Source organism: Argentina anserina, chromosome 4, assembly GCF_933775445.1.
Source record: "Argentina anserina chromosome 4, drPotAnse1.1, whole genome shotgun sequence".
In the NCBI taxonomy this organism is placed as follows: domain Eukaryota; kingdom Viridiplantae; phylum Streptophyta; class Magnoliopsida; order Rosales; family Rosaceae; genus Argentina; species Argentina anserina.
Window position 1 is genome coordinate 5,495,193 of NC_065875.1, and position 27,787 is coordinate 5,522,979.

At 36.5% G+C, this 27,787-nt stretch overlaps 5 protein-coding genes across 11 annotated transcripts in view; 1 reads left to right on the plus strand and 4 right to left on the minus strand.

Moving 5' to 3' along the window:
- LOC126790098 (transcription factor bHLH35-like) overlaps window positions 1-27,787 on the plus strand; it is a 129,624-nt gene that overhangs the window by 81,884 nt on the left and 19,953 nt on the right. The window lies entirely within an intron of this gene.
- LOC126790092 (mannosyl-oligosaccharide 1,2-alpha-mannosidase MNS1-like) lies at window positions 11,741-18,015 on the minus strand. 6 transcript variants are annotated; one of them, XM_050516225.1, is made up of 14 exons: window positions 17,763-18,015; window positions 17,633-17,680; window positions 17,415-17,549; window positions 17,211-17,323; window positions 17,006-17,071; window positions 16,675-16,846; window positions 15,598-15,687; window positions 15,283-15,407; window positions 14,698-14,763; window positions 13,871-13,979; window positions 13,698-13,796; window positions 12,702-12,782; window positions 12,450-12,620; window positions 11,741-12,265 (listed from the first exon to the last, which is right to left on the minus strand). In XM_050516225.1, the coding sequence occupies exons 1-14, from the start codon at window positions 17,907-17,909 to the stop codon at window positions 12,104-12,106; spliced, it is 1,584 nt and encodes a 527-aa protein (XP_050372182.1). In that variant the 5' UTR covers window positions 17,910-18,015; the 3' UTR covers window positions 11,741-12,103. The 6 variants fall into 6 exon arrangements, 4 of the variants coding, with proteins under 4 accessions (XP_050372182.1, XP_050372183.1, XP_050372181.1 ...); XM_050516226.1 differs by having other exon boundaries at window positions 11,741-12,216; window positions 17,415-17,564; XM_050516224.1 differs by having other exon boundaries at window positions 17,415-17,564.
- Window positions 19,069-20,214, minus strand: LOC126792064 (NAC domain-containing protein 45-like). Its single transcript, XM_050518564.1, has 2 exons — window positions 19,735-20,214; window positions 19,069-19,614 (listed from the first exon to the last, which is right to left on the minus strand). The coding sequence occupies exons 1-2, from the start codon at window positions 20,212-20,214 to the stop codon at window positions 19,069-19,071; spliced, it is 1,026 nt and encodes a 341-aa protein (XP_050374521.1).
- On the minus strand, window positions 21,075-23,084 carry LOC126790097 (protein At-4/1). 2 transcript variants are annotated; one of them, XM_050516231.1, is made up of 6 exons: window positions 23,011-23,084; window positions 22,801-22,906; window positions 22,503-22,710; window positions 21,736-21,869; window positions 21,519-21,614; window positions 21,075-21,415 (listed from the first exon to the last, which is right to left on the minus strand). In XM_050516231.1, exons 1-6 carry the CDS (start codon window positions 23,071-23,073, stop codon window positions 21,273-21,275), a joined length of 750 nt encoding a protein of 249 aa, XP_050372188.1. In that variant the 5' UTR covers window positions 23,074-23,084; the 3' UTR covers window positions 21,075-21,272. The 2 variants fall into 2 exon arrangements, with proteins under 2 accessions (XP_050372188.1, XP_050372187.1); XM_050516230.1 differs by having other exon boundaries at window positions 21,519-21,617.
- On the minus strand, window positions 23,727-26,434 carry LOC126790093 (probable inactive purple acid phosphatase 28). The gene is made up of 4 exons (XM_050516228.1): window positions 26,155-26,434; window positions 25,892-26,039; window positions 24,746-25,152; window positions 23,727-24,473 (listed from the first exon to the last, which is right to left on the minus strand). Exons 1-4 carry the CDS (start codon window positions 26,347-26,349, stop codon window positions 24,006-24,008), a joined length of 1,218 nt encoding a protein of 405 aa, XP_050372185.1. The 5' UTR covers window positions 26,350-26,434; the 3' UTR covers window positions 23,727-24,005.

Here is a 27,787-nt window from a genome sequence, read left to right on the forward strand (position 1 = left end):
CATTGGATCAGAGAGACAATGCTTTGTGTATTTTGCTGCCCTTGCCTTGGCCTCTTTCTCTTTCTCTCATTCTCATCAATCTTTCTTTCTTTCTTTCCTTTCTCCCTTTTGCTTTTGGCTCTCCTCTTCCCTTTTCCCTTCTTTTCCAATTCCCCACTCCTTTTTTACGTACGCACATTTACATTCATTCCAACTCCCCTTTTCCTCGGGGACTGCTCTAGCTCCTTTGTTTCCATTTCTTTCTTTATAACAGTTATTTATTTATTTTTTGAGTGTTAACGTACAATTGCTCTATGGAGGATTAAAATCATTTTTAAGAGAGTTTATTAAGGCAGCAAGGATCACTTGAACCAACTAACTTGCACTAACATAGTTTAATTAGCCAACAGCAGATAAAAAAAGAACTGCAGTAAAAACAATTATTTTGGTTTGATAGATAGTGGGCACATAAACCTAAAAGAAAACCTCAGTAATGACCTCCAATTTCTTGTTTAATATGATTTGATTTCATTATTCCTCTCAAGCCCTCCTGAGTTCATGATTCATCTAGGTGGTGATAGATTTTTATTATGATTTCATGGCTACTGATAACTGATGAAGAATCAACATCTCCTCAGATTCTCTACAGCCCAAACTTCACAACAAAATCCCAGAAGCACCTTAATCAAACCCAAGAGAGTAAGGGTGGGCATAAAACCCGAGGACCGAAATAAAACCAGTCGAACTGATCTAACACAACCAGTTCGGTTCGGTTTTGTTGCTATTTTTAACCATTTTAGCTGTTTGGTCCGGTCTTTGTCTTGGCCGGTCCAGTCCTCGGTTCCAGTGATTTTGAGGTGAAAAATAACCGAAAACCCGAACATATACGTGTTCATATCTGTATGGATTATAGTTTAGTTTTACAAGCTTATTTTAAGATTCGATGTAAGATATTCTAGTGAAAAAATAACCTAAAAGACTAAAACTCTTATTCAAGCCGGTTCTTACCGGTTCGGTCTCTAACCAGTCTTGATTATTTAAGATAAAACCCAGTTTTAACTCGTCCTAATCAGTCCCAAGATTTTAAGATAAAAACCGGACCGAAAATACAACTTTTCGGTTCAGTTTTAGTCCCGTGAAAAAAAATGGCCGGTTTAGGACCGTGCCCAGCCTTACAAGAGAGCGAGAACATCGATAACGTTGAAGAACAAAGCAAACCCAAAAATAAAATTCATTAAAACTTCATCATGCCAAAACCATCAATCTACTCTAACTGAAGAGATTTGTAAAAGAGTTCTGGATATCTCCAACCAACCCAACGAACAATTACAATAAATTGCTCCCAGATCTGCATCTTCTTTCTCCAGATCTGGCTTTTCTTCCTCCCCATCTTCATTGCTTTTGTTGTTTACTAAACCTAGAATGATCGAACCACGAATCATCTATGTCATGTACTGTATCTGATTTTAACTTCTCAGAACTCTATTATTGGATTTCAGATTATTCGCAGATTTCTTTTGTGAAAAAAAATTGCAATAATTACACAGATTTAATTTGATAGGAATATCAAAGGTTTATGTTTTTTTAACAGTTTAGCTAGATTCTCTTGTTTTATTTTTCTTAACGGCGTTAGTTTTGATGTTAGTGTAATAAAAAGATCAGATTACATGAACGGCTGAGATTACATGAACGCCTGAATAAGTTTCCCATTTTTTAAGTTCCCTTGCCAGCAAATTAAATCACTTCATCTTGATGTCAACCAATTAAGCTATGTTTTAAAAAAAACAATATGGCATCAATAACCTACATTTTTTTAAAAGTTAAGTTAAGTGCATTAAGAAAGATAAAGTTTTCTTAGTCGTCGTTGTTCTATACAAACCAATATATAGCTCGCACTACGCCGAACACTAGCCTAGATCTAAATATGAGTGGATTTGTAGGTATATCAACCTCATTTTTCCAATATCATATATCAACCAACATATAATTGGTATGAAAAATTCACTATTTAAACAAACTAATTCGTACGGTTGGTACTCGGTTGGTACGGTTGGTAATGAGCTTCTACCAATATGTTTATGGCAAAAAAATTTAAAGCTCAAATCCAAATAAGTAATAGCAAATAACAACACAAATACAAAGTTTTATACAACTTCAACCAAATTACCAAGTACAAAGTCATAAATTAAACATGTTAAAGTCCAAAAATTATAAATTTAACAAAAATCTACAGTTGAGATTTATTTTTCATTAAATCTACAGCTGAAATATTTATGAATATATATAGTTTTTAAGAATATATATATATATATATATATATATATATTGTTTTGCATAAGTTGTTGTAATTACAATGATAGCCTAGTGGTACTTGGCTTCAACTTGCATGGAACAAAACCAAGTTCGACTCACCATGGATGCATATATTAGTGGTTTTTCATAAAATTTCGATTTCGGTTGGTACAGTATACCATAGTACACGAAAAATTTGTACCACATATCAATCATCTTTTGAAATATGGTACGATATATTATAACGTGTACCATGTACCAATTTGGTGATATACTAATATATTTAGTACGGTTTATATATAAATTAGTTTGAATGAGATTATGTATCATTGTCACCCCTAGATCTAAACTAACAGACTATACTTCCTAAGATTACATTACACACAATTATGGCACAATTAGTGCATAAACTATCCTAGGAAATACAAAGTGTTACATTAGTAAAGATACTAGACTCTAAAGAAGAAAAGAAGAATAAAAACTATAGTAAAACTACCCCCAGCCCAAAGACCCGAACCCAACCTAGAATCGGGAAAGGAAAAGCCCTAGTCTTCATATCAGTCACCACTGCTACCGGCATGATTTCCGGCGACCGTCTCTTCCAACACCACATATTCCCCATGACAACGAGATCAGAGACCAGGTCTCAACGGTCGGCTCTCTACTACAAGTCCACTACCTTGTCTGCCTCCTCAAACTCCTTCAAATCCCCTGGCCTAGTAAATCTTGTATCGTTGCCGCTTATAATCGCTACCCCTGACCGGTTTACTTCAAATCGCGCCTACCTAGCAAGTATTATATTTTTCGATCTTCAAACTTCGCGTGCGAGAGCTTTTAGCCCACGAACCACCACCTAACGTTTAGCGTCGGTGGCATCAGGCCACCCAGAGAAGGTGTGGCCTTGTTAGAGACGAGGACGAAGAAAAAACTTTCGACACCGCCACTCTCTCTGCTCGAAACCTAGGGTTTCGCTAGCTTGTCAATAACCTACAATATTGAAGATATTAGGATTTCGCTTTTTGTTTCTGCACGAAGGGGTAACCCTACTATGTTGTTTTTTTATTGGATCGAAAGAACTTCATTCATAATCGAAGGGTACAACTGATTCAAACAATGGTGGAGAGGTTTGCAACACCTCTATGATTGATGAAAGATATGGGACAGATTCCGATTCCTGAGATACTTCAGAGGACTCTCCTCAAGAGTAGTAAGTCCAGTTTTTAGTTTTTAGAATAAGTCTAGGAATGTCTGGGATGTAGTTTGAGGTCGACCTTAACAACATCATTTGGTACTTATTTCTCGGTCTTGTTTCTATTGGACTTTTCTTTCCTAAGGTTGTATGCTTGTATTAGTCATCAAATAAACAAACTTAGTTTGATATGGTTTATTACCAAATAATAGTTATATGTCACATCACAGTTTTAAGTTTAGACTCATAACCTCTTATCTAATGCGTTGTCGGCAATGAGGTATATAATGGTTATTTAGGCTACAACAATTTATAAAATTTATAATTTATCGTAAAAAAATAAAAGGTCGTACGTATTGCTTAGATATTTTCCTATCATGACTCATTATTAAAGTAGCCGAGGTTCACTTGGTAAATTATATTAGTAGTGTGTAATTTTCTATCGATTCACATTGATATTCTATTTGACCAATAAATTAAAAAAAATGAAACTCACACGTACTGTTATGTTAAATTACTCAAATAAAGAGCATCAGTTATGTCGATCAAAATTGTTGTTTCTGCATGATCTAGCTAGCTAGTGTCCGTGTGACATATAAACATATATACTACTTCGCATTTGATTATTCATTAAACTATCTGCTTATATATAGACCGACAACCTTAATCTCTTCCGAGCATGACCTAATAATATGTAACCCTTATACAAGATTATTTGGACCATATTGATCGAACTCAAATAACTTGCACGTGTGGATTGAGTACTATTTAATTATGGAACTTTTTCGATCTAAATTATATCATTGTACCGGCAGTAAATATGGTGTGCTACATTGTTTAAAACTGATCGATCGATCGATCGATCATGATGAGAAGCATAGGGCCGGGGGTTGCAAACTTGATATGATTTCTCTGAAGCTACAAATCATACCCTGAATCATTAATTTCATGCAAAAGTCCTGGAGTTAAGACATTAAATAAATTTTAAAGTAATATATTGAATGAGCTGAAAAATAAAATTTTCAGGGAAAGGATTGCATATATATATATGTATGTCAGTCCATTTGCAGAGTGAATATTCACTCTGAAATTACAGAGTAAAATTTCAATTTTGGCATATTTTTCGGTCAAATATTTTCACCATAAACGATTCAATACTTATGTATGCTATTCAAGATTATCTTTACAAAATTTCATCTAATTCTAACATCGTTAATGTATTGAAATTAGATTAAATCAATGAATGAATTAAAACTATTCAACGTGAACCGTTCGTGTAAATCTCAATTTTGAAAGTTCAAGTCATTGTCAAATTAGATGAAACTTTGTAGAGATGACTTTGAATAACATACCTAAATATTGAATCGCTTATGGTGAAAAAAATTGACCGAAAAATGTGCCAAAATTGGAACTTCACTCTGTAATTTCATAGTGAACTTTCACTATGGATATGAACTATATATATATATATATAGACATAGAATTAGAATACTTAGCTAGCTTGTGAAACTTAAGCTAAGGTCACTCTGATCAGAACTCTGTGTTTTGTGGCCAATGTAGTGCTGAAGTGGTTAATTAAGATTGAACAATATTGATACAATAGTAATCCACGGGGTATACTTGTCGTTATTTTACATGTAGCCTCATTCCTCAACACAGGCGCGAATCTAGGGGTGGGCTAGGATTTACTGTGTAGCACACCATTTTTTTAGAGTGAAAAAATTGAGTATATATCAACTATGGTTATCCATAAAAATTGAGTCATTTGCTATGTTTTTCTGGGTTTATTTGCTCTTTTTTTCTAGATTCTCTATCAATACTCATAATACATATGATAACTCATTTCACTTAAATCTCAGTCTTTTATCTTGTTTCAATATGCATAAGCTATCATTTTTATGGTGAATTATCACGGCTCTGTTACGAAGTCCTTAAAAAAAATTTTGACTTCGCTTAAACTGAACACACCATATTATTAAATCTTAAATCCGTTCATGTATCAACATTCGAAGTGTGTCACAGTGTACCGGAATTTGTTGATTGATTTATTTATATCATTTCTCAACTAGGCTTAGATTCTAGTAGTGATCGACAAATCTCGTAGGGTTCTCTTTCTCTAACTATTTATTTTAGTATTAACTAATATTCTGAAGTTGGATAGTATAACATATATACAGTTGTACAGTCAAAGTAGACAAATAAATGAAATAATCATCATCCACATAAGGAATACACCTTGAAAAGTTGTGAAGGAGTAAAAAGAGAGCTGCAGCATAAAGCTCTTGTTACTGAAATCTAAGAGACTAACTAAAGTAGAGTCATCAGGCACAAGATAGCAAAGAAAGTGAAAGAAAGAAAACATCAAAAAGATGATTTCAAAAGAAAAGGTATATGATCTGTTGATGATCAAAGTATGTTCCTGGGTTAATTGCTTAGCTTTCCCTTCTTTTCTGTATTGCAAATTTGCATGCCGATGATTATCATTACTGCCAACACCATCTATTTATATATCTTTAATTTCAACCTTTTCTCCCTAATCCCCATGAACATGTTTGAATATTTTCTCGATCGATCTCCCGGCCCCCTTTTTAATTTTCTTCTGTTTCCAAAGAAAGAATATCGTAGAGTTTGGAACAACATGCATGGTGACCTGTAAACCTTGACCGAAGATGAAAAAGAGATTCTGATCGCCAGTATATGGAGACAAAGTACTTTGCCGAAGAGATTAAATCTTAATACATACTCAATCTTAAATCTTAACACTGTCAGATTTTCTGTACGTAAGTACTATTCTTGCATTGATTAGAAATGGGAATAATCTACATGCATATTGCTTTGTTTCACAATATGAAGGTAATCAGTTAGCCTTATACCTAATGCTTACATCCAATTACGTACGTACATACGGTACATTACAAGCTAGTATGTTAATTAATCGATCGCCAATGCTGATGAAAATTAAGAATCCTAAATGTGATCGAGATGACATGACATGCTTAAATACCAAACTAATGCTAACAAGTAATTGCTATGTATATATACATGACACAATAAAAAAACTGATCAAAGACAAGATCGATCAAGACCAAACAAGAGCATCCGTAAGACTAGTAGTTTTGTACATTCGTAGGTGATGGAAAATTTTACAATGCGCTAATGTCATTCCACACCATGTTTGGAATTTGAGTACATTGGGTTAACCAAATTAATTTGAGTTTTCTTAACGTGTTGAAACTTGAAACGTAACCCAAGTTCCCAAATATATGACAGCGCCCCGGGCCCGGCCATTTTGTACATGTAGCCTGATAATATTCTCGTTCGGGCATTTCCTTCTCACATTATTCTGACAGTCAAAAGAAAAGAGAAACATGCATGCCAAAGCCACCCCAAAAGAAACACAATAATTGACGGACAAAAGCTTCCTCCCGATGTCTGATCATGAGAAAGAGCTCAGTTGATCCGATCTGATAATTGATATGGACAAAAGGCAAATGAGAAGCTAGCGGACATTTACATATATAGAGCATGGCTAGGGAAGTACGTACCATCATTCTAACTTGTAGGAATCTCTATAGGTCAATAAGGCCACAATACAAACAAAACCTGCCTGCTGAATCGAGAGCCTCAGACTCAGAGACTTGTGCTGGCTTCAAAATAGACCCTTCAGCTCAAACTGCTCTCTAGTATGGGATGGCATATGCACAAGAACTTAGATACCTATCACAATGTGTCATTTTTCTGAGTTGCTTGCTCTCGAATAGACATATCACGGAAAAGGAAAAAGCACACATGCCTCGGCCTAGCTTCTGGTTTACAGGCCAACCTTCCAGCTGTTTGCTTCACCAATTATCATATTGTACTACTTGAAAATTAATCAGTCAAGCTTAATCTAGCCATGCTTGTTCAAATTTAGTTTAAGCAGTGATTCTCCATGCTACACGCTGTTCAATCTTCTTTGACGATATGCAACGTTGCTGGGAATAGCAATAGAAAATAAACCTTTTGATCATGATATATGGTTGGGATTTTGTATACCAAGCTGGTCTGTAAATGGGAAAATTTCAAATGATGGGTTGTCTGATTGTCTCTTGTAAAGCAACCATATTAGTCCATATATATAAGGCTGAATCCAAAAACAGAAAGCATAGTTACAAACTTGAAGCTAGTGACGTATAACACATTATACTACAGACCCTACAGTAGCTTCCAAGCATGAATCGAGCTAGGTAATAATATTGGAACCGGTTGAACTAGCACACTGCTGCACACTTTTTACCGCATATTTTCAGGGAATATGATGTTTTTTGGTCGAGGTAAAGATATGACATCAATCTCAGTAAAAGAATATCAAAAGATGATCGATGATGACCCAAGTGGATCATTCATGACTCAATGTTTTACAAATGGATTAAAAGCCTATATTTTTATAATCTTTATTGATTAGGTTTATATCTTAATTAGCTTATTTTCTAATATATTTAACAAATAAAATAGCAGAAATTTTAGAAAACAGTGGTTTGCATTTGTAAAACTCTATGACAATACCATTAAATCCGAGATTTAGATGTATAGTGTACGTTTATAATCTCCTTGCTAACTCCTGACATCCTAATTGCTAATTGTACTCCTCATCCATGTTTTCCCCTTTTTGCTGGGCTAGCTACGCAATCTTAATTCATTAATTCAGTTACAAACTTACAATGTTAATACTATATATGATCGATGACATATAGAATTTGAATTTAAAAAAAGAACAAAAAAATATGAACGACAAGGGTACGTAGTTTGTAATTTTTCTGGATTGAAAAGATTCTCAATCAGTGCAGAACATATTGTCCAGACAGTAAGGGGGAATAAAACTTACAGGTGATTCCATAACTAGCCATATATAAATCAGACCAGTTGGCGTGACTTTGACAAAGATTTGAAAGGTATGCAGGCCAATGCGTACCTTGCATGGTGATGGTATATGCAAATCAGGACGTGCTGCTATATTTTCTTCTTCTTTTGAAATTAGAAGGCCGGCCACTTCGATCAGGGTTGTATATACAATTATACATGTATTGATTCCTCCAATCTGTATATATTTCACAATCAGATTTCAGAACTGAGAACTTCGAATCTAAAGGGTTTGAACAGAAAGATCATCCAAGATATGAATAATAGATAACTAGTTAATTATCATGGTTTTATATCCCTAATTCTGCATGTAACAGCACTAACTTGAGGAAAAGGAATTATACAGCTCCTTTTTTTGTTGGCTTACTATGTGATTCATACTGAGCTTAGAAAACTGATTGTACAGGCGATGAACTCCTGGCCGCGGGTTTTGTTCGAACAAATTAACATTTGGAACAATGAGATCGACTACTACATGGTCGATTCGTAAACTAAACTAATGACCTAGCTAATAGTCCCATGAAGTAATTAACTTTGTCCATTTGGCAATAACTTTGAGGCAAAAAGCTTGGGGAGGTCATCGATCACGTTATTCAATTAACACCAAAAGGTACTGCTAGCTAAGTGGTACAGTCTACAGAGAGCACTATTAGAGTCAAAAGTTTTCTTCGACCTTTTTACATCTGAATTTGGATCTCTTTATATATGCACCAGTAGTGTACTACTATGAACATTTCAATACCTCCATTCATATACTCTTTATTGAATGAATGAAACGTTGGGTATAGAATCGAAACAAACAGAGCTCTATCCGTATCTCACATTTTCAAATCTCTGAGGCAATGAGGCTTCGTTGGCTACTCCGTTCACAACTAGCTTCTGCTCTCTCTCTCTCTCTCTCTCTCTCTCTCTCTCTCTCTCTCTCTCTCTCTCTCTCTCTCAGTAAGCAAAAAAACGCTTTTTTGATTATGGAATTTAGGGTTTGTACCCGAAGAAGTGCACATGTATTGCATAAATCAAATGCAGACAATTGGCTTTCATGAATCATGAGAATAGAAGAGTGTGAGAATAAGCTAAGGGGAAATAACCCGATACCCTAATTGAACGAACATCCCCTTTATGTGAATTGTTTAGTCTTAGTGCTTATATGATGCAACAAAACACAAGTAACTCCTTTGGAGTTTGAAGAACGCATGCCTTCTGAAGCTGACACAAACATATTAACCATCTTTATCTCTCTGTGAAATACTCATTGATCATATACATGGCTCACCTTTTCAAGCTCTCCAGACATGGATTCTCTTTGCCAGTGCAAAAAGCCATCACCTCCTTCAAGAGAGATAGTACTAGATTCTATTAACACACTTTTTTCCTTTCCTCATCTTTTAATATACTCTCTAGCTACATAGTGTGAGTGACTGAGAAAGATTAGAGAGAAGCTAGCTAATATTAGTACTATATGTATTATTGTCTGCAACTTTAGTTTTGCATGGGAATTTAAATATAGGGATTTCCTTAAATATAAGGCCTTTGGGGTCGTTAGAATTTGAAGCTTTTCATAAACTGGGAGAGAGATGAGAAAGCCCTACTCCCACTCTTTCATGTCATCATTGCAAACTGAGGTGGTGGGGATCTCATGGGCTTTTATTTTTATTTTTTGCTTTGTTCGATCATACACACCTTTTTTTTCTCGTAAATAAAAGAGTTTCTTGGTAGGGTTGAAGGAATGTCTCTTTGCTTGGGCTTGTGAATTTCCTCGATCTTGATCGTTTTTGCCTCCACATTCCACTTATCTTAGATTTTGACCACCTCTCTCCATGTGTGTGAAATGAAGGAACATTCAGGCACAAGCTCTGCTTGTCTCTACTCTCTACACTAATTATTTAATTACTCACTGATTAATTTATACCATCTATGCATGTCTGTAAGTTTGATCTTTTATACCTGCACCAGCAGCGCTAGCATCTGTTTCTAATTCTCCATGATAGCCGTCAAGCATATGGAGGATAAACCACAAGTGGGAATCCCTCAACTCCATGCCATCAGATAGAAGATCTCATGATTTCTAATTTTCTATACCAAAGTGAAAAATCATGTACTGATCAAGGGCTGATTTAATATAATGTTCTTTGTTCATGCATAGGATGGATAATCTCTATTTTAAAAGTGCTGATGAATCAAGTCGTGGTTCATGACTACAAACTAACGAGGAACTTATATATATGTTAGACATTTTAGCTAGCTAGTAATATAGTATCAGTAGATTCAGCACTATGGTCTGTCAATTTTTTTTGCTTATGAGCTAGATGGTTCATGACTACTAGGCTACTTCGGTTGAACTGCTGGTGTTTCTGGCAAAGCGATCACTCTCTCTACGCTAATTTACCAGTACGAAACTAACTGGTCTGAAATTTTGATATTTTGAACTAGCTAGCTAGCAGCTAGCAGCTTGCACTATAGATATGGAACATGCTTGCTAGCTTTTCAAGATTAAATTATAATGATAAACGGTAAACTGGAATTCAAGAATTTTGGGTTGCAGACTTGCTTAGTGACTTTATTCTGACCTCAAAAGCAATAGAATATTTACTGTTAATCATAAACACATAGATCAAGCAGGAGGTGCATATATGCATGGCAGTATCACTAGTATGGTAGTTCAATAATTATATTTCAAAGAGAACTTTGAGGACTCTAATACTACCATTATGGTCTAGTTCCTTGCTTCCAAGCTGAGCATTCTGGAATGGTGGAACCTGCAATCTTTGTTCATTTATTACCTAAAGTAAAATCCTTTCTGCAACATAAAGAGAGGGAGAAAAACAAAGCGACTCCTTTTGTTGCAATTTCCAGTTGTGAATTATGCCCTCAGTCATGTAGTACTGATTACCAATTAACAGTTTTTGATTCCTACACAACTTTATACACATAAAAACATACACACAAAGCTGCATCTTCATCATGAATGTTTAATATTCTTCTATCTTTCTTCTTTATACACAAACTCAAGAATTCAAATTCGAGCTGATCAAAGGTCTTTATTCATAATTTCGAAGGTGTCTCGCTAGTCTAGAATAGTTATGGTCTTAAAAGGGAACGGAGATGGAAGAGGATAGAAAATACTCAAATACTGAAAATAGAAAGTTGGCCGGTAATACTTTCGTTTGGCACAAGTTTTGAATCATAGCGTACTACCTCATGGAATCTAGTTGATAGATAAACTGCATGCATGGTGAAATGCAGGTAGCAACAATGTGTTAAGTAGCTAGTCATTTTGACAAAAGAGGAGTATATCTAACTCTCTAAGCTACCTCCACTCACGAATACGGATCTGTGTTATAGCCAAAACGACCAATGAAGAAAGATTCAAGGTTTATGAAGTTTGTGATTTAAATTATAAGAAAAGATTAAGGGGCTGGAACAATTTTGGCCATAAACAAATTAACACACCAGAAACACTAGATACAAAGAGGATGATTACAAGTTAATTCTAATATTCTATAATCTATTGTTACATAACAAGTGAGGCAGTCAGTTCTCCGCACAGCACCCGCACATAAATGAATTGTCTTCAATACCTTGAGGAAGTAATCCACAAGTTGAATTATGGACTTGGATCTTATGTCAAAATGTGAGGCTTGAGATTTATCAAAATTTGAACTAATGAGATCCTAAGCGACATTTCCTTCAGTGGAATCTTTCTGGTATTCTGTCTAGTCCAGTTGTGGTACAACTCTAACCATATTACCGTGTCTGTGTCACAATCCTTAGTGGGTGGGCTTCTGTGTTGAACACCCAATCGTCCAACGAGATGAATGATGGAGGTGAAAACAAGAGGTAGAGATACTTGAGCGTTTCTGCAAGGAAGAAGGTCTGCATCATATTGTCTCTATCACCTCTACTTACCTGACATAGACAGCATGTACATTAAGCATGAGATGAACTTCCTAAATGGAAACAATTTCAGCCTGAGATGATTAGAATCACTAGATAATGGAAGTATAGAATATGTGTGTGTGCGCGCGCACCCGATCATCAGTGTAATACCTACAAACCTAAGAAAATAAGATTCACTTCCGACAGTTCTTACATCTTTAAGTCCACTATATCCTGTATCTGTACGAGAGTTATTTTCAAATGCTTGGAAAATGTTCCAACCCCATTCTTGGTAAGTCTTGTTCCCAGTTAACCGCCATAAGTAGAAAAGTGACTCAATTGTCTCAGGCCTCAAAATGTTCCATGTCGTTCCCACAACCATGTCCTACAAAAATATTCTGATATTAAGTTAATTTATATTTTTAAAATCTTAGTTTCAAGTACAAGGAGAATGGAAGTATAAGACCTGTCCAGCTGGAAAATTATAATTCTCCGCAGCCAATTTTGTAGGAGTTGTCTGATAGAAATTATAGCATGTCCATGCAAGCTATATGATATAAAAGTTCAAGACGTAAGCAGTCAGATATATCACTTAATCTATTGCGGCTATTAATTGTCCAAACTGGAATTGTAGAATGCAGAAGCTATGAGACACCGTTAACTAAGTTAATTAGATTACATGCCAAAAGCATTTCTGTTTAATTAGGTTTGGCAATTAACACTCAGGGTTGTCTGTTATAGTATTCCGCTCCATCCTCTGGTGTTACCCCTCTGGTGAAAGGGTAGTTTTTGCATAATAAGAAGGAATCTAATGAGGTTAGATTATATGCATAATATATGGTGTTATTATCATGTGATAAATAAATATTACTCCTACAGTTTTGTAGTTGCTATAGATCAGAACTCCAACACACTAAAGTTGATTTCACAAGGTTGTCATACATTCTTCTGCTTCTACAGCTATTGCCCAAACGCCAGCCCATCACTAGAAAGCTATTTCCATGAAGTTTCAGCTTCTAGAAAAAGTTTCTCCATAATCGCATAAGCAATTCCAATTTCTCTTTACAGTATATACGGCCTTCTATGGGCTTTCTAGTATCAAACCAAATGAGTATTCTGACTCGAGTTGTTCTAATGTGATACAATCTTCGAATTTTTAATATACAATGTGAACTTATTTTCTTACACAAAAGGCAAACCTCATTTTATGCAAAGAATGAGAATAAATTTTATTCATTAATTTCTGGTATAAATAAGTACTAGCTAACGCCTGTAACGACTGTGGAGCATAAAGTGGTGTTTGAATTTATACAGTTTACAGGATAACAGTCTTTACTTCAATATTACATAGAGTTTTGTTTCATTTAAAATTTTGGGTGATGAGTGATTAATCATGCTTATATTTTGCTTTCATGGAGGTTAGAAAAGGTGTCTACAGAAGAAAACTTCACCTCAAGATTACCTCTTCAGCAAGGGATAACATTTTTTCAGCTTGGCCAGGGTCATAACCAGAAGATCCTAAAGCCAGCATGCCAGGAGCAAAGCAAGCTAATTCATCCATCTGCATAGCACATATCCTTCCAAAATTTAATGACTTATTCGGCACACAGTAAATTTTGAATATTTATACACTACCTTGTCAATTAGTGAGCTTCCGATCTTCTCACATATGTATGCAAATGAGGATCGTGTTGTCCTCCGAATCAAGCTATTCAGACCTTTCATTGATGTCTCCCACATCTCTCTGAATGTAATTCATAGGCAAAAATTTGGTGAGAACAAAGCTTGACTGTGCTAGATGATATTACTGATTAATCACAACATATTCTCATGATTTATTTACATAATGAATTGAGGTGAGAGAACATTAACGGTACATGTCAGCCTCGAGGCAACCAACTGACAGGTATGAGTGTATGACTAGTACGAACATACTATGAATATGAAAATAATAATGTACATATTTTCATCATAATTTACTATGACATTAACATATTATAGTTGCCTATTTTTTCAAAAATCATTTCATTCGCATCAGCCAACACAGCGAAGTATCTGACACATATTGAGGTAGAGGGCTTCAGAATCAAAAGCAACAGGAACTACTCAAATAGAATCTTGAATTGGCAATTACCCATATACAGTCTTGATAAATGGTACAAGGAGTATCCAACCACATGACAAATTATCCTATTACTAAGATAACAAATGTTTTAACGGTTCGATCAAAGTGAAATGGTTGTACCTGCTAAAACAGCAAATCCTCTAACTAAGCAGCAAAGAGAACCATATATATTCTTTTGCGAATATTAAGAAGAGAAAAGCGAACCTATAGTTTATGGTGGTATGTAACATTGTACATTTTAACATACATATTTAGTCATTGTATGTGTAAGATGAAAGAGTGGCTGCTCAAATGGGAATCATACATTATAATGTTTTAGCATGTCTAAGCTTCTGACCTGTAGTGTTGTACTGCTTCTGTTTTGTTTCCTTGTATCCAAGCCTTGAGTAGATATTCATAGAAACTGCATCCACAAAGACATTGTGCAAATCAATTGAAAAATTATATGAATGACCAGAGTAGTGAAGATAAGATATACATGGTCACTATTATGTCATCTAGCAAACTCCTATAATTTGGAAACCTGAAAAGCATTGCAGAGATCATGACCTCTGACAGGTTTGAAACTCATGGGACTCCAGTAGGAAAAGAGCCGTCCATAATTGATGTTTTTCTGTCTTAACCCAAATTACTTTCCAAGTTTACCTTATTTCTATTGATGTCCCCTAAGTTCCCTATTCCTCACATTTTTTTATTAATATTGACTGTGATTCACAATACTATAAGAAATGAAGGTGAGAAAACTAGGCACTAGTTTGCACTGTAAGGATAAATCACTGTTCAACAGCCATATCTTATCAGAAACTGCAAGGACTCAATTAATAACATAATCATTGAATCCACCGCATAAAGGATGACATAGAGCACCATTGAATCCCTCCTTTAACAATGAGATATTATCAAACTCCAAATTACCATTTACCTATCCCCTAAGGCACCAAATGTGATTTTTGACTTTGACGTTGTTCCAGTGTGAGGATCAAGATATATAGGAAGCAATCCATCAGCAGGAAAGATTTTATGAAACTCTTTAATGACATATTCCACCTGACATTTCACCAGACAAGCAGTTTATACTTCGAAAATTGAGCAATAACTTAGTTCCTGTCATTTTAATTCTCTATTTACTGTAAAGAAATTAGTTTGAGATTAATGGCGTGATACCACTGGTAATGCTTTTCACACAATAGCAAGATAAGTTTTCTCTTGATTACAATGTCAAAACATAAAAGAGCACCTTTTGCTGGTACTTGGGGTCATTTGTCCTTTGAGATAGAGCAACAAATTCAAGTTGTTCTGAAGCAGCATCTGCCAGAATACTTTTTCCCTAGAAACATAGATGTTTAAATAGACAGAAGAAAAATTGGATGCTGTTGAAAAAAATACGTATTCAGCATATATGAACCCTACTTAAAAATTTGACAGTACACAGGACTCCACAAACTAGGTTATATCAAGCAAAAATCAACTAGAATCCTCTGCGCACTATAAAACAAAGACCAAAAGAAGAAAATAGAGAGAGAGAGAGAGAGAGAGAGAACAACATATCAGTAAATTAAGTATCAATTCATTATTAAATGGTTGAAATATCATGTTCTCTCAGGCAGTTGAAATCATGGGGAGCTAATCAGATTCAAACATCCACCATGGTCCTTAAAATGTTCTAAGCTGGTTGGTGAAGGGACAGTACTTCATTGGGGTATCAGGGTATTATTAAACAAAGAATAATCTAATTATGAAGCATACAAATAAGCTCATATCTGAAATGACAAGAAACATCTTGTGAATTCTTAATGTTTTAACTGCCACAACACGAGAAACGACTAGAGGTGAACAGAGAGAAATAGTTAAAAATGCATCCATGACCCACTTTCAATCCTTGAGTATGTGAAAACTATTAATAAGAACACAGCTTAACTATGGAAGCAGTCACATAACTCGGAAAGATGATCCCATAAAGTCTAACAAAGTCGAATAAAAAATATATTAAGTTTGATGCTACATATATTACGATGATGAAAAGTAACAATGATGCACGAGTCTCCTAACAAGAGGTTATCCATTCACTTTTCTCTGTTCCATACACCTTAAATTTTCTTGGCCATTTTTTATCCACTATATATATATGTACAAAATCAAACAATTTCCTGTCCCTTATCTTTATGAATTCTAGTTTAATCATGTATGTGTAATAAAACTGAATGCAAATGATTCAACATGAGACAAAATGCAAAAAAAGGACCAACAAAGCAGTAGATGTTTTGATAAGATAATTTAAGAAAATCCATCTGTAGACAAAATACTCCAAACTTACCCCTGCCCACTTAGGGTTATTAGCATCACCATACATCAAGTTGATTGTGTTGTAAGGGATTCCAGAAGGAGTATTCCATGCAGGCAGCAACCTATCTGCAATATCTCTAGCCTTGTCAAGGAAGAGTTTGTCACCAGACAGATCATATGCGCTAAGAAGTCCACCTATAACTCTAGATTTAACAAAACAGACACAAAAAAGTTAGTCAGAAGAGTAGGAAGTGAGAGGTAGAACAGAAACTACATAATGTAATCATCTTTTGTCTTTTGGTGCTTATCCAAATGAATAAGTTGGTTATTACACAAAATGAAATTAAACCTTATAATGCAACCTTATGGTTGTCTCAAAAACACTAGCCCCATAATTCTTGTTGAAATCCAATGAGCTCGCAACCCACCTGCAAGTTCAGTTATGAGTATCAACACTACCCGTTTTAAAGTGACTCTAATCTAATAATAATCTAAAAGGCAGAACCTTTTCGACACTGGGGAGCTCATATAACCGGTGAGGGATAACCAAGACAATTAGAAACTCACTCTCTAGCTCTTTGGAATTGCTTGTCAAGACCCATTATGTACAATGTATCAAGAGAATCCACCAGAGTTGCTCCTAGACCACCGAAACTGTCAGCAGCGTCCATCGTCTGTGGCTGTTTAAGAGATTCACTCAATTCAGATCACCAAAACATATATATTTACACCTTATCGATCTACCACATTGCATTACTCAAGCATATATACCTGCAGTTCATCATGACCCCATGCGTATTTCTCGTAACAAGTCCAGGCGTGAATCATAGCATCCCTGACCGCATTTCGCCGCTCTACATTGACAGGATCATCCTCCTCACCAATGCTCCAGCCTCTTAATTGCTTCTTCACATTTTCCAACTACAATTATATCAACCAAATTAAAAACGCCAATATTGTTGTAGTCTAATAAGAACAGTTTGCCTTACCTGATTCTTCAACATTTTGAGCTCCTTATTCAATCTTGACACGACTACCTATTGAAAATTGAATTCCACACATTAAGAACTAATTTCGATTTCTTAGATTTAAATGCAGGATAAGAAATGATTCACAGACCTGGTTCTCGAAACTGAGGGATTGGTGGTGGAAGAGCAGCCATGTGAGAAGCAGGAAGGAGATAATGACGAGTGCCGATCGGTATCTCCACCACCACGAAGGCGAGGACGACGATGAGGTTAAAGAGGGTGAAGATTTCTTTCCCATTTCGTATTCTTATTCTTATTAATATCTACTTAGTAATTTGATTGCAAAGGAATTTGAAGACTGAGATTTGAGGAAGAAATCTGATACGTTGCCCATCATAGGCACAGAGAGAGAGAGAGAGAGAGAGAGAGAGAGAGAGAGAGGAAAAGTCGTTAGTTGATTTGAACTAGTTGGAGGAATGGTGGAGCAAAGGGAGTAAGTCTACGTGGATCAGTTTATACTATATACATGTATTTTGAGATCCCAACTTCTACGATATACATGTATTATGCATGTCGCTTTCCTTATGGGTATTTGAGATCTGAAGTTCTGTACATGTATGTCATACACGTATTATCCAACAGTATGTGAAAACGATGGATATTAGATAAGGCTATACTTATGGATCATATTGCTAAATCATGCTGGATATATATGTCATACACGCATGTATAGAAGTTTGGCTTTTCGAATGTGTATACAAGAATGTATAGTAGAATTCGGTTTTTCAGATGTGTATATATAAGAATGTACAGTAGAATTCGGCTTTTGGATTAACACAAAGAATAAAGGTAGCAACTTAATTTTTTGTACTAGCTAAGTAGCTATGCCTGTTATTTTCTGGCATTTTTCATTTTTGGGAGGGAGTTCGAACCCTAATCGCCTGATACTAACCAAATTTTCCACCCTCCAAGTACCACTAGGAGGCTTTCTTAATGTTTTAAGCATTCAAATATTCTGCAAAATGAGGCTCCGCAATACCTCTAAAACTCGTGGTCACTAATAACGAAAATTCATCGACGACTCTTCTAATTGTTGATTGATTGGCTGTAACGCTTGTTGGTTTTTCTGGCAATTAAAGGTAAAAGCTTAATTGAAGTCTTGTATTTTGGTCTTCAAAATTGGTCATGATCACTTTCTCCTGATGATCAGCTAACTTACAAACTGGTCAGAGATACTATGTAGTTTACATCTGAACAACTAACATGCATGAAACGTCTCTAAGTTAGGGTTGAAAAGGCTGGCTGGGAGCTTAGGCCTCGAAAAATCATTTTTGAAGGAAAAAAAAATCATATTATTAGTTGAAGAAGAAGAAGATACAACAAAGGGAAAAAAGAAAATTACAGTTACATAGTTAATTCTCGTAGAGATGAATGCAAAAAGAAAATTTGTTAACTACTTAATCCGCTGCGTACGCCCCAAAATCTAAATATGAATCATCATTCCATACACCCATGGTACTTGGCTGCTCATCGTTCATTAGATGATTTAGCCCATCCATAAAAGACTGAGGCCAGTATGCACCACCACCCATAGCATCACTCGAGTTCCCTCCATATAGATCACCTTCCCCAGATGTCCTGATACCCTCTTCATCTTTCACTTGCTGCATCTGATTATTTTCATGGTGAAAGTTATGGTTCATTATTTGATTTATTTCATTAGCAGAAAAGGGATGCATCTGATATTGCTGCCCCAAATTTTCTTCCGCTGGTTGTGGTTCAGCTGGTGTATAAGCTTCTAATGGTAGTGGTGCTGGCTTATAGTATTGTTGGTCGAAGTCAATCCATTGTTCTAGTTCAGCAGCGACGTCCTCTGATGATGATGGTCCTGGCACATTGTTAGTGCGTGGAAGAAGACGTTGACGTTTCTCTTGCGGCTCTTCAACAACCGATTCGGGTTCCATGTTATCGCCTTCGTCGTTTTCGACATAGTCTTCAGGCCCCTCATCATCATCATCATCATCTTCTTCTTCTTCTTCTTCTTCTTGCTGCCTCTTTCTCTTCTTTTCCGGCAATATATCGTTCTTTCTAAGTAAACAAAGAACGTACCGATTCTGTATCACTTGCTTCTTGTTCATGAATTGAGACTCATCAAGTTCGTATTCATACATGATCCAGCCACCATGATGCTCGGACTTTTTATTCCTGTAGGTGTAGGTTTTCTTGAAACCAAGAAGAGTTCTTGTTTGTTGATGATTCTGATCAACAAGATATATCTCCTTGGCTGCGTCTTGGCCTTTCCATGTACCGCGCCCTATTTTTCTGTAATTGCGTGACGCTTTTGCACTCACCTTCTTCTTCTTGGTGAAGAAGTAAAGATCTTTGTTCCTTCTCAAATCGTTTGCTCTTTCTGCTTCGAATCTTTCCCATATACTCCATGGTTCTTCTTCACCATAAAAATCCACTTCACAGATTAGGGTTCCTTCTCCAGGTACCTCCTTTCCATTCACCTTGGGCTTAAGGTAATACATGAGTAGTTCATCCTCCGTGGGGCAAAACCTTTGTCCAGGAAGAAGCATATGATGCTCATAGCCACCCTCCATTGATGAAACTCGGTTGTTTCTGCCGAGTCTTGATTTCTTTCAAGAACCTGGACTGAATAAAGAGTGTGAAGACTGCAGATAAAATTTAGAAAATAAATGACTTGTACGGAATCCATAAAGAATCAGGGTGAATATATAGATATAGATATGAGTTTTTTTTAAGGGGACCAATCAGAGTCGGATAAGGATTACGAGTTTCAAATGGTTTACGAGTTCCAAATGGCCTCTTTTTAGTTTCATATTTTTCCCGGGCAAGGTTACTGCATAAATATCGTATGGATCGAATATCCTTCTTAGGATGTCGAATCCCCCTACTGAAACAAAACCCTAAAACTGTTCAAAAAAAAAAACCTAACGAATTAACTGTCTCCTAAATTGAGTTGAGCACGGACTTGTACTTGCCTCTGGCGTAACTTTTGAGTGCTCACAAAACAACGATCGAGTTCCTTTCTTCTCGAGTTTTTTATTTATATTTATTTTTATAAGAAGCTTTAGTTTTAATATTCATGTCGAGGCAAAAGGTTGGAGAACGTGAAATGAAACCAAAGAAGAAATTAGCTATCAGAGCTGGTCACGAAACAACGAATTTCTTTGTTGTTGATGAGAGCCTTTTCTGGCTGTTTTCGGGACTGGCGGATGCAACATGGAAAATTTGGAGTGCAGTTTAGAGCTTCCTTCCTTATCCCTTCTTGAGTGAAAACTTGGAATTCAGATTGGAGAATTGGTATTAAGAGGATAACATCACTATATGATCGATCTATTGAAAACATAAGTGAAAAATGTAACCTAAAATCGGAAAGGGAAACCAATTCCTCAACTTGAACCCAAATCACTACATTGTATCTGTTGTGCTACTTTGATCAGTTTGATGTACAAGAACAAGATTTCATCAACCTCTTTGTCCAAGCCATGAAAAACGGCCAGTCAAACATCTTTAAAGATCACCAACATTTAAAGCTGTACAAGCCTTTTGCATTAGTGCTGTGCAGAAAAGTCACAAGGGTGACAAGAATAGCTGATTTCATAATGCAAATGCTTTGTATTGGGCTATTGGCCCTCTAGCCCACATCTGAATGTAGTTTGCGCTTTAAGATCTCGTTGTCCTTCCTCAGCTTCATGAGCTTGCTCTTAAGGGTTTCAACCTGCCCATTTGAATTCGAATCTCCCTGCTGTTGAACAAGCTTTGACCTACTGACTAATACTGATTACATAAATAAAATCATTGGCAAGTTAGTTTTGGCAGGGGCAAAAAAAAGCATAGGAATTTGATCACAACGGCAATCTAGAAGCTATCTCACACTCACTTTCTTTCTCTAAATCCTGAAGTTTCCTATTCAACTCCATTTTCTCCTCCTGTTCAATTGCAAGACAGTCCCTCAAATCCTGGATCTCAAAAGCATCTGCTACAAGAAGCTTATCGGATCCATCAATATGAGCAATTTGTTCAAACTTCAGACTAACAGTTGTAATTTGTAAACAGCTGAACATAAAATTAACAAAGTAAGTTCCTTGAGACCTCACATTTTGTTTCCACTTCCAATTGGACTTGATCCAACCTGCTTGCCATAACATGCATATGGGATTTATGTGCAGCTAAATCCTGTCGAAGGTGATCAATGGTTGCTTCATTTTTCGCCTTTTCAACAAGAAACCCCCTGACATAATGCAAATGAGGATTAGTTTTTCTGTTAACAAATAAGCTCACACATTACGGTATCATACTCTGTTCAAACCACATGATTTCACCCCCTAATCAAAACTCCCATCGCCAAACCACACTGACAGCCCAATAATTTGACATACCTGACAAGAAACACTACTCATACTGTCATAAGTGAAATAACATCCAGATAAGCAACAAAAGCAGTCTGAATTCAGAGTAACTAGAAGTGACCCCGACTATTATAATTTATAAATAGCCATTCTTTATCACAATTTGCAAATTTTAGCTAAAATTTCGTACTTCAACAGGTTCAAGTGGTCAAACTCGTTTTAACAGCATGGTTTCACCCCTAATCAAAAACTCCTGTCGAAAAACCACAATGAAATCTAGCTCATACGTAACGCATCTGACAAAGAACATTACTCATACTGTCATATATAATTATAAGTAACATCTAGCTAAGTGTGTTCAATTAAAATTTAAATTCTGCATAAGTTACCCTCACTAATCAAGTATCTTAACCGAAATTTCATTCCTCAAGAGTGCTAATATTAAAACAAAATTACTATTTCGACTATTATTCCGGAAAAAAAATGGCAATCAAACGGTAAATCTCACTTCTGACCTAATCTGAGCCTCCAATTCATCGACCTTGGCCGCACATTCTTGCTTAACCAACTCCATCGCCTTCCGATGCTCTTCTTCTTTACCAAGGCACTCATCCCTGACTCTCTTGAGCTCTTCCTTTAAGCCCTGCCACGTGCTATGCCGTTCGAGCTGATCCGCTAGGTCGGTCAGCGACTCGGTGTACATTCTGGTCAACCGCTCATTCTCTGCAACGCAAAATCACTCTCCGATTGAATAAATTTACCTAGAAAAATTGAAATAGGGAACTAGACGAAGCGATGGAATCGATCACTGACCTAGTTTGAGATTGTTGCAGGTGAATTCGAGAGCCTCGCGCCTCTTCGCCTCGGCGTTGCAGGTGGACTTGGCCGACTGGATCTCGGCTACGCCGGTCTTGAAGTCCTGTGAAATTGAAGAGGTGGCGGTTAACAAATCGGAGTGACGTGGGTGCGGTTTGTGTTAGGGTTTTGAGAAATTGAGAGATGAGAAGAAGGTGGAAGGAGGACCTGGTAGATTTGGTCGACGGTGGAGATGAGAGAGTTCATCTCTTCGTCTGTGGTTGCCGCCATTTTCACTCTCACAACAGTCTCAGTCTCTTTCTTTCTTTCAATTACTGCGCTTTTAAAGCAAGTTCAGCGCCTTTTTTTCTTTGGTGCGGACTAGGCCGGGTCGGGTCGGACTGAGATTGTGGCAAACCACATTTGTGTTCTCCTACCTTGGAAGCATTTGCCGATGATGTTTTCATTTTATATGATCATGCATTTACTCAAATATGGGGGTTAAAATACAATCATATACCAAATTAAAATGAAATATAAACAATGTTGACGACAGAAGAACGATGTTACTTTTAAGACTAATTTTTACCATGTTCAACGACTCTTGGATGTAATTTCAACAATTAAAAATGAAATAACTCCGCTTAAAGGATAATTTTTTTTCACTGTTATACCCACTATTGACTTCACACTCAACTGACTCAAGGGTAGCATGTTTTCTGATCAAACATTGTGCGATCACTCCAACTATTCGTCTTTTTGTTTATATTATTCATTATTCATGTGTTAAATTTGAGCCAAAAAAAAAAAGGAACCGTGGCCGATTCATCATAATAGCTATATGAATTGACACTGCGGAAAGGAACACTAACATAGTGTAGACAAGTTTAAAGGCCCCCTTTGATTCATATAGTGGGAAAAGTCCAGACTTTATGTGGAAAGCTTTTGGTATCTTCAACAAGAGGTAATCAATCTGCAGTTCAAGTAAGTTTCAGACTTCTTTGTCACAACAAACTTATAACCTCAAATTACAAACAAGAGGTTTTGTTTACATGAAAGAAAGAATTCTAATGCAACTGTTTCCTTTTGTACATTCTTGAGTTGCACTGGGGGGAGGGGGCAATTCCCTTTTGGGACAGAAAGAAAGGTAAAAGTTGACAACACTACTGAGAGAGGATATACAACACACTACATTATGACAGTTCTGTACCTGCAAGGCTGCACTATTGTGATGGACGGTATTCCCACAAGAACTGCTCATCAATCTTGCTCAGTTTCTCATCATCAAGACGCTTCCATGTCCTAATCCTCTCAACTCCCCTCCAGCCTTTGTCCTCTCCTTTCCCGAGTTCAGCCAACATGACCCTAGCTCTTCTTGGCCACCCCGTCCGTCCATAACCATGATACCCAAAGCCCCCACCGTAACAGAACCAAACACCATCAAGATTCCCGCAGAAGTCGTTGGTATGATCATGTCCCATGAACACGGCTTTCACATCTCCCATGGATACAAGGGTCTGCAATACTCCCGGGTTCACTGATGAACATGCCACTCCTTGCTGAAACGTGCCAACAATGACTTTATTCCACAGCTGCCTGATCTCAGGAATTGGGATATGGAAAAAAGCAAGTGCCGGTGGTTTGTATGGAGGAAAAGCAGTTTCTGAGTGAGCTGGATCTGGACTGTGGCCCTGTTAGTACAACAACTACAACATGTTAATGAATTAAATCTACTCTGGGATAGTATGGGGTGTAGTTTTCAAAACTTGGGATATACAACGTAGGAGGTATTTAAATTAATTAAGGGAGAACTATATGGATGACTCTTAATGAAACATAAACTTCAGAAAACAATTTAGTTTCCGTGTATTTCTTATAAGCATCCTAACAATTTCAGATGAATCAGGAAAAAATGAATTGCAACAAAATGCAGACTTCATGATATTGACTGAGTTTAGTATACCTGTGAAACACCATGGAGCCAACGGAGTTGTGATTCCTTGATCCAACCATAAGTTCGTACTCCATTTACAATCTCTCGGTCTCCACTGTCAAGAAAGAAAAGGTTGAGGATGCTGCTATTTGCCAAGTAGGAACCTGGGGCACCATATACTCTCAGATCATAGTTTCCAAAGCCATCAATGTCTTGCATCCTTTCTCCTAAGGAATCTTCAGCTAATGGATTAACTTGTGAAAGTGAATAGTCCATAAGGGATAGAAATGACATGAGTTCTTCACGAACCATTGTAGATTCTTGGTCGTGATTTCCCAAAACTGCTGCCCACGGAATGCCTGATTCAGTGGCAGGACGAAATGCTTGAAGCATTGATTCAGCAGCGTCGATAGAGCTTGAACCAAATATATTGTCACCTGGTCACATAAGCTGAACCAAAGTCAATACTTGAGATGGAGAAGTCACTATTTCAGTATCGATTGAAGAAATTATATTAATGTGAGCCGAGGGCAAAAGCACATAAAAAGCAACCTACTTTAAGCTAATATGATGCCTATATTCACTCCAAAGCACTAAGATACCTGAAGAACTAAACTTACTGATCCAGGAAGCTGTCGGAACTCGGAACCCAATATAGAGATGTCTAACTTAACCAATCAGCTAGGCCTATTAGATACAGATCATAACTTGATAGAATAGCCTCAGACAAAATTCTAGTTTAGCATACACAGACTTTGGGGCCGTGAAATATAGATTTAGATTTTTGTGATGGAATTCCATAACCTGTCAATGAGTGGGTATAGAACAAATTTTCCAAGGTTCCAAGAGTAAAGTCCATACAGTTTCAATTACTTTTTATAATTTCACATTCTCAATTTGTAAGCACACTTCTATGCAAATGTGGTAAGAAATGGAATGTATGTCCTTAAACTCTAAAAAAAAAAACTTTCCAAAACATGAAAAGAAACTCAACCAGAGGCCATTTATTTTTTCTACATTTTAAGAAACTTCTGTTCATAGCTAGTTCTGAAAAAAACAGAGAAATAAATACAAACTGATCATAGCTAACATTTTAAGAAACCTAAGCACTACCAACACAACTGAAAATGAAAGAAGTTAAGAAAACCAATAACAACCTTAAAAGGAACAAAGTACCTGTAAAAGCAATGAAATCGGGCTTTTCAGCTTCAATCATTTTCCTCAGGAACAGCGACGTGTTATGATCCGAACACGTCAGAAACTCTGACCACAACACATCTCGGCACCGACTCAACCCTCCATTCCCATAATGCATATCCGCCACCTGCATTAACATATCTCAAACAAAACACACAAAATCCAAGTACTCAAGATCACAACTTGGCAAGTACAAGACTGCAAGTAGTGAAGATGAGTGATACATATATAGATATTTATACCTGGAGAATCTTGAAGGTGCCATCGGAGCGGAAGCGAAGAGGGAAATTCGGGCTGTTCTTCTTGAGTCTTACGGGTTGATGGCCTATGAGTAATCTGTGAGGGATTTGGGAGTGGAGGAAGAAGAGGAGGGCGTTGATGAAGGTGATGTAGAGAAAAGAGTGGTACCAATTCGGAGGGGACGACAAGGAGCCCATTGGGTTTTGTTTGTTTGTTGAGGTAGCTTGCTGCTATTGGCTGTTGCTGCGCAGCTTCAGACGGCTGAGACCGGCGGATGTTTAGAAAGTGATGCGACTCGTTGAATTGGGGTAACTCTTCTAAAAGAAATGAATATTGACTACTTGAATAACCTTGTAACGAACACTGTAACTACGGGTTTTAACCGCTTCTTGTAACAAATAGTTACATTACTAATTTTTAGGGCTCTGAATATATCGGTTTGGTTCGGTTCGGTTTGATTTTTTGTTCAAATCGAAACTGAACTATTTTAATCGGTTTTTTAGAAATTTAAATCATTTACCGAATTAAATTAGTTTTAACCAAAATAATCGGTTTAACTGAAATTCGGTTCGGTTTTGGTTCACACCTCATATGTAATTTTTTTTAAAATTTTCAAGAGGTGAGACTCGAACTCCTACTCAAAAATGATGTCACACACACTTCTCATTAATAACTATGTAAAGATTATATTTATTCTCATTTTGATAGATATTTTCAATACAACATCAAAATGTCAATGTTGGGATTTAAACTCCTGACCTATAATATAATAACCATGCGCTCTACCAACTGCCCTAGATAACCTTCTATGTTATGTATTGTTATTTTTTGTACAAATACCCATTATTTATTATTTTTTAAATCATTAAATTAAATTCGGTAGGTTCGATTTTAAATCGGTTGGTTTGATCACGTAAACCATTTTCAAACCGGTTTCGGGTTGTTTTTTTCATTTTCTAAACTACATCTCTTCAGTTCGGTTATCCGGACCATATTTTCGATTCGGTTCGGTCAGTTTTTCTTGTTTAATTCGGTTTATGCCCACCCATACTAATTTTAGGCGGACCTATGCAGCTCAGCTTAGAGAGGAATGGAAAATCAGAGGACCTATGCAGAATAATCTTTAGACGGTCCCTTACGCGGTAATGTAGACATAAACTGTATTTATTTCATCAATTTGATTCGACGGCAAGGTGTGTGTGTGTGTGTGTGAGAGAGAGAGAGAGAGAGAGAGATTACCATCACACATTTTGGTTAAAATTTTACATAAGTGATCAATGGAATAGACTTTAAACATTGAACAGTATATATGTTGAAATATAATCGAAAATATGATTGAATGACATATCTCTATGAAATACCCAAAAAGAATCTTTTAATGAAATAGCCCTGATTCACGACAAATCTTTGCTACAACGAGAGTTCTTGGCTTGAGAATTTAAGGTAACAACGTTGTTGGCATGAGATTATATGTGAGACATAACTTAAGATTTGCTAATTCAATAATCATGATGACTTCTCTTCACTCCCCAATTGGGTCCTTTACAAACAGAATTAAACATAACACATTGTTTGTTTGCACGGATATAGGTCTAGGATTTGATTAAAGTTTGCCAATCTGGTCTAATGGCCTAT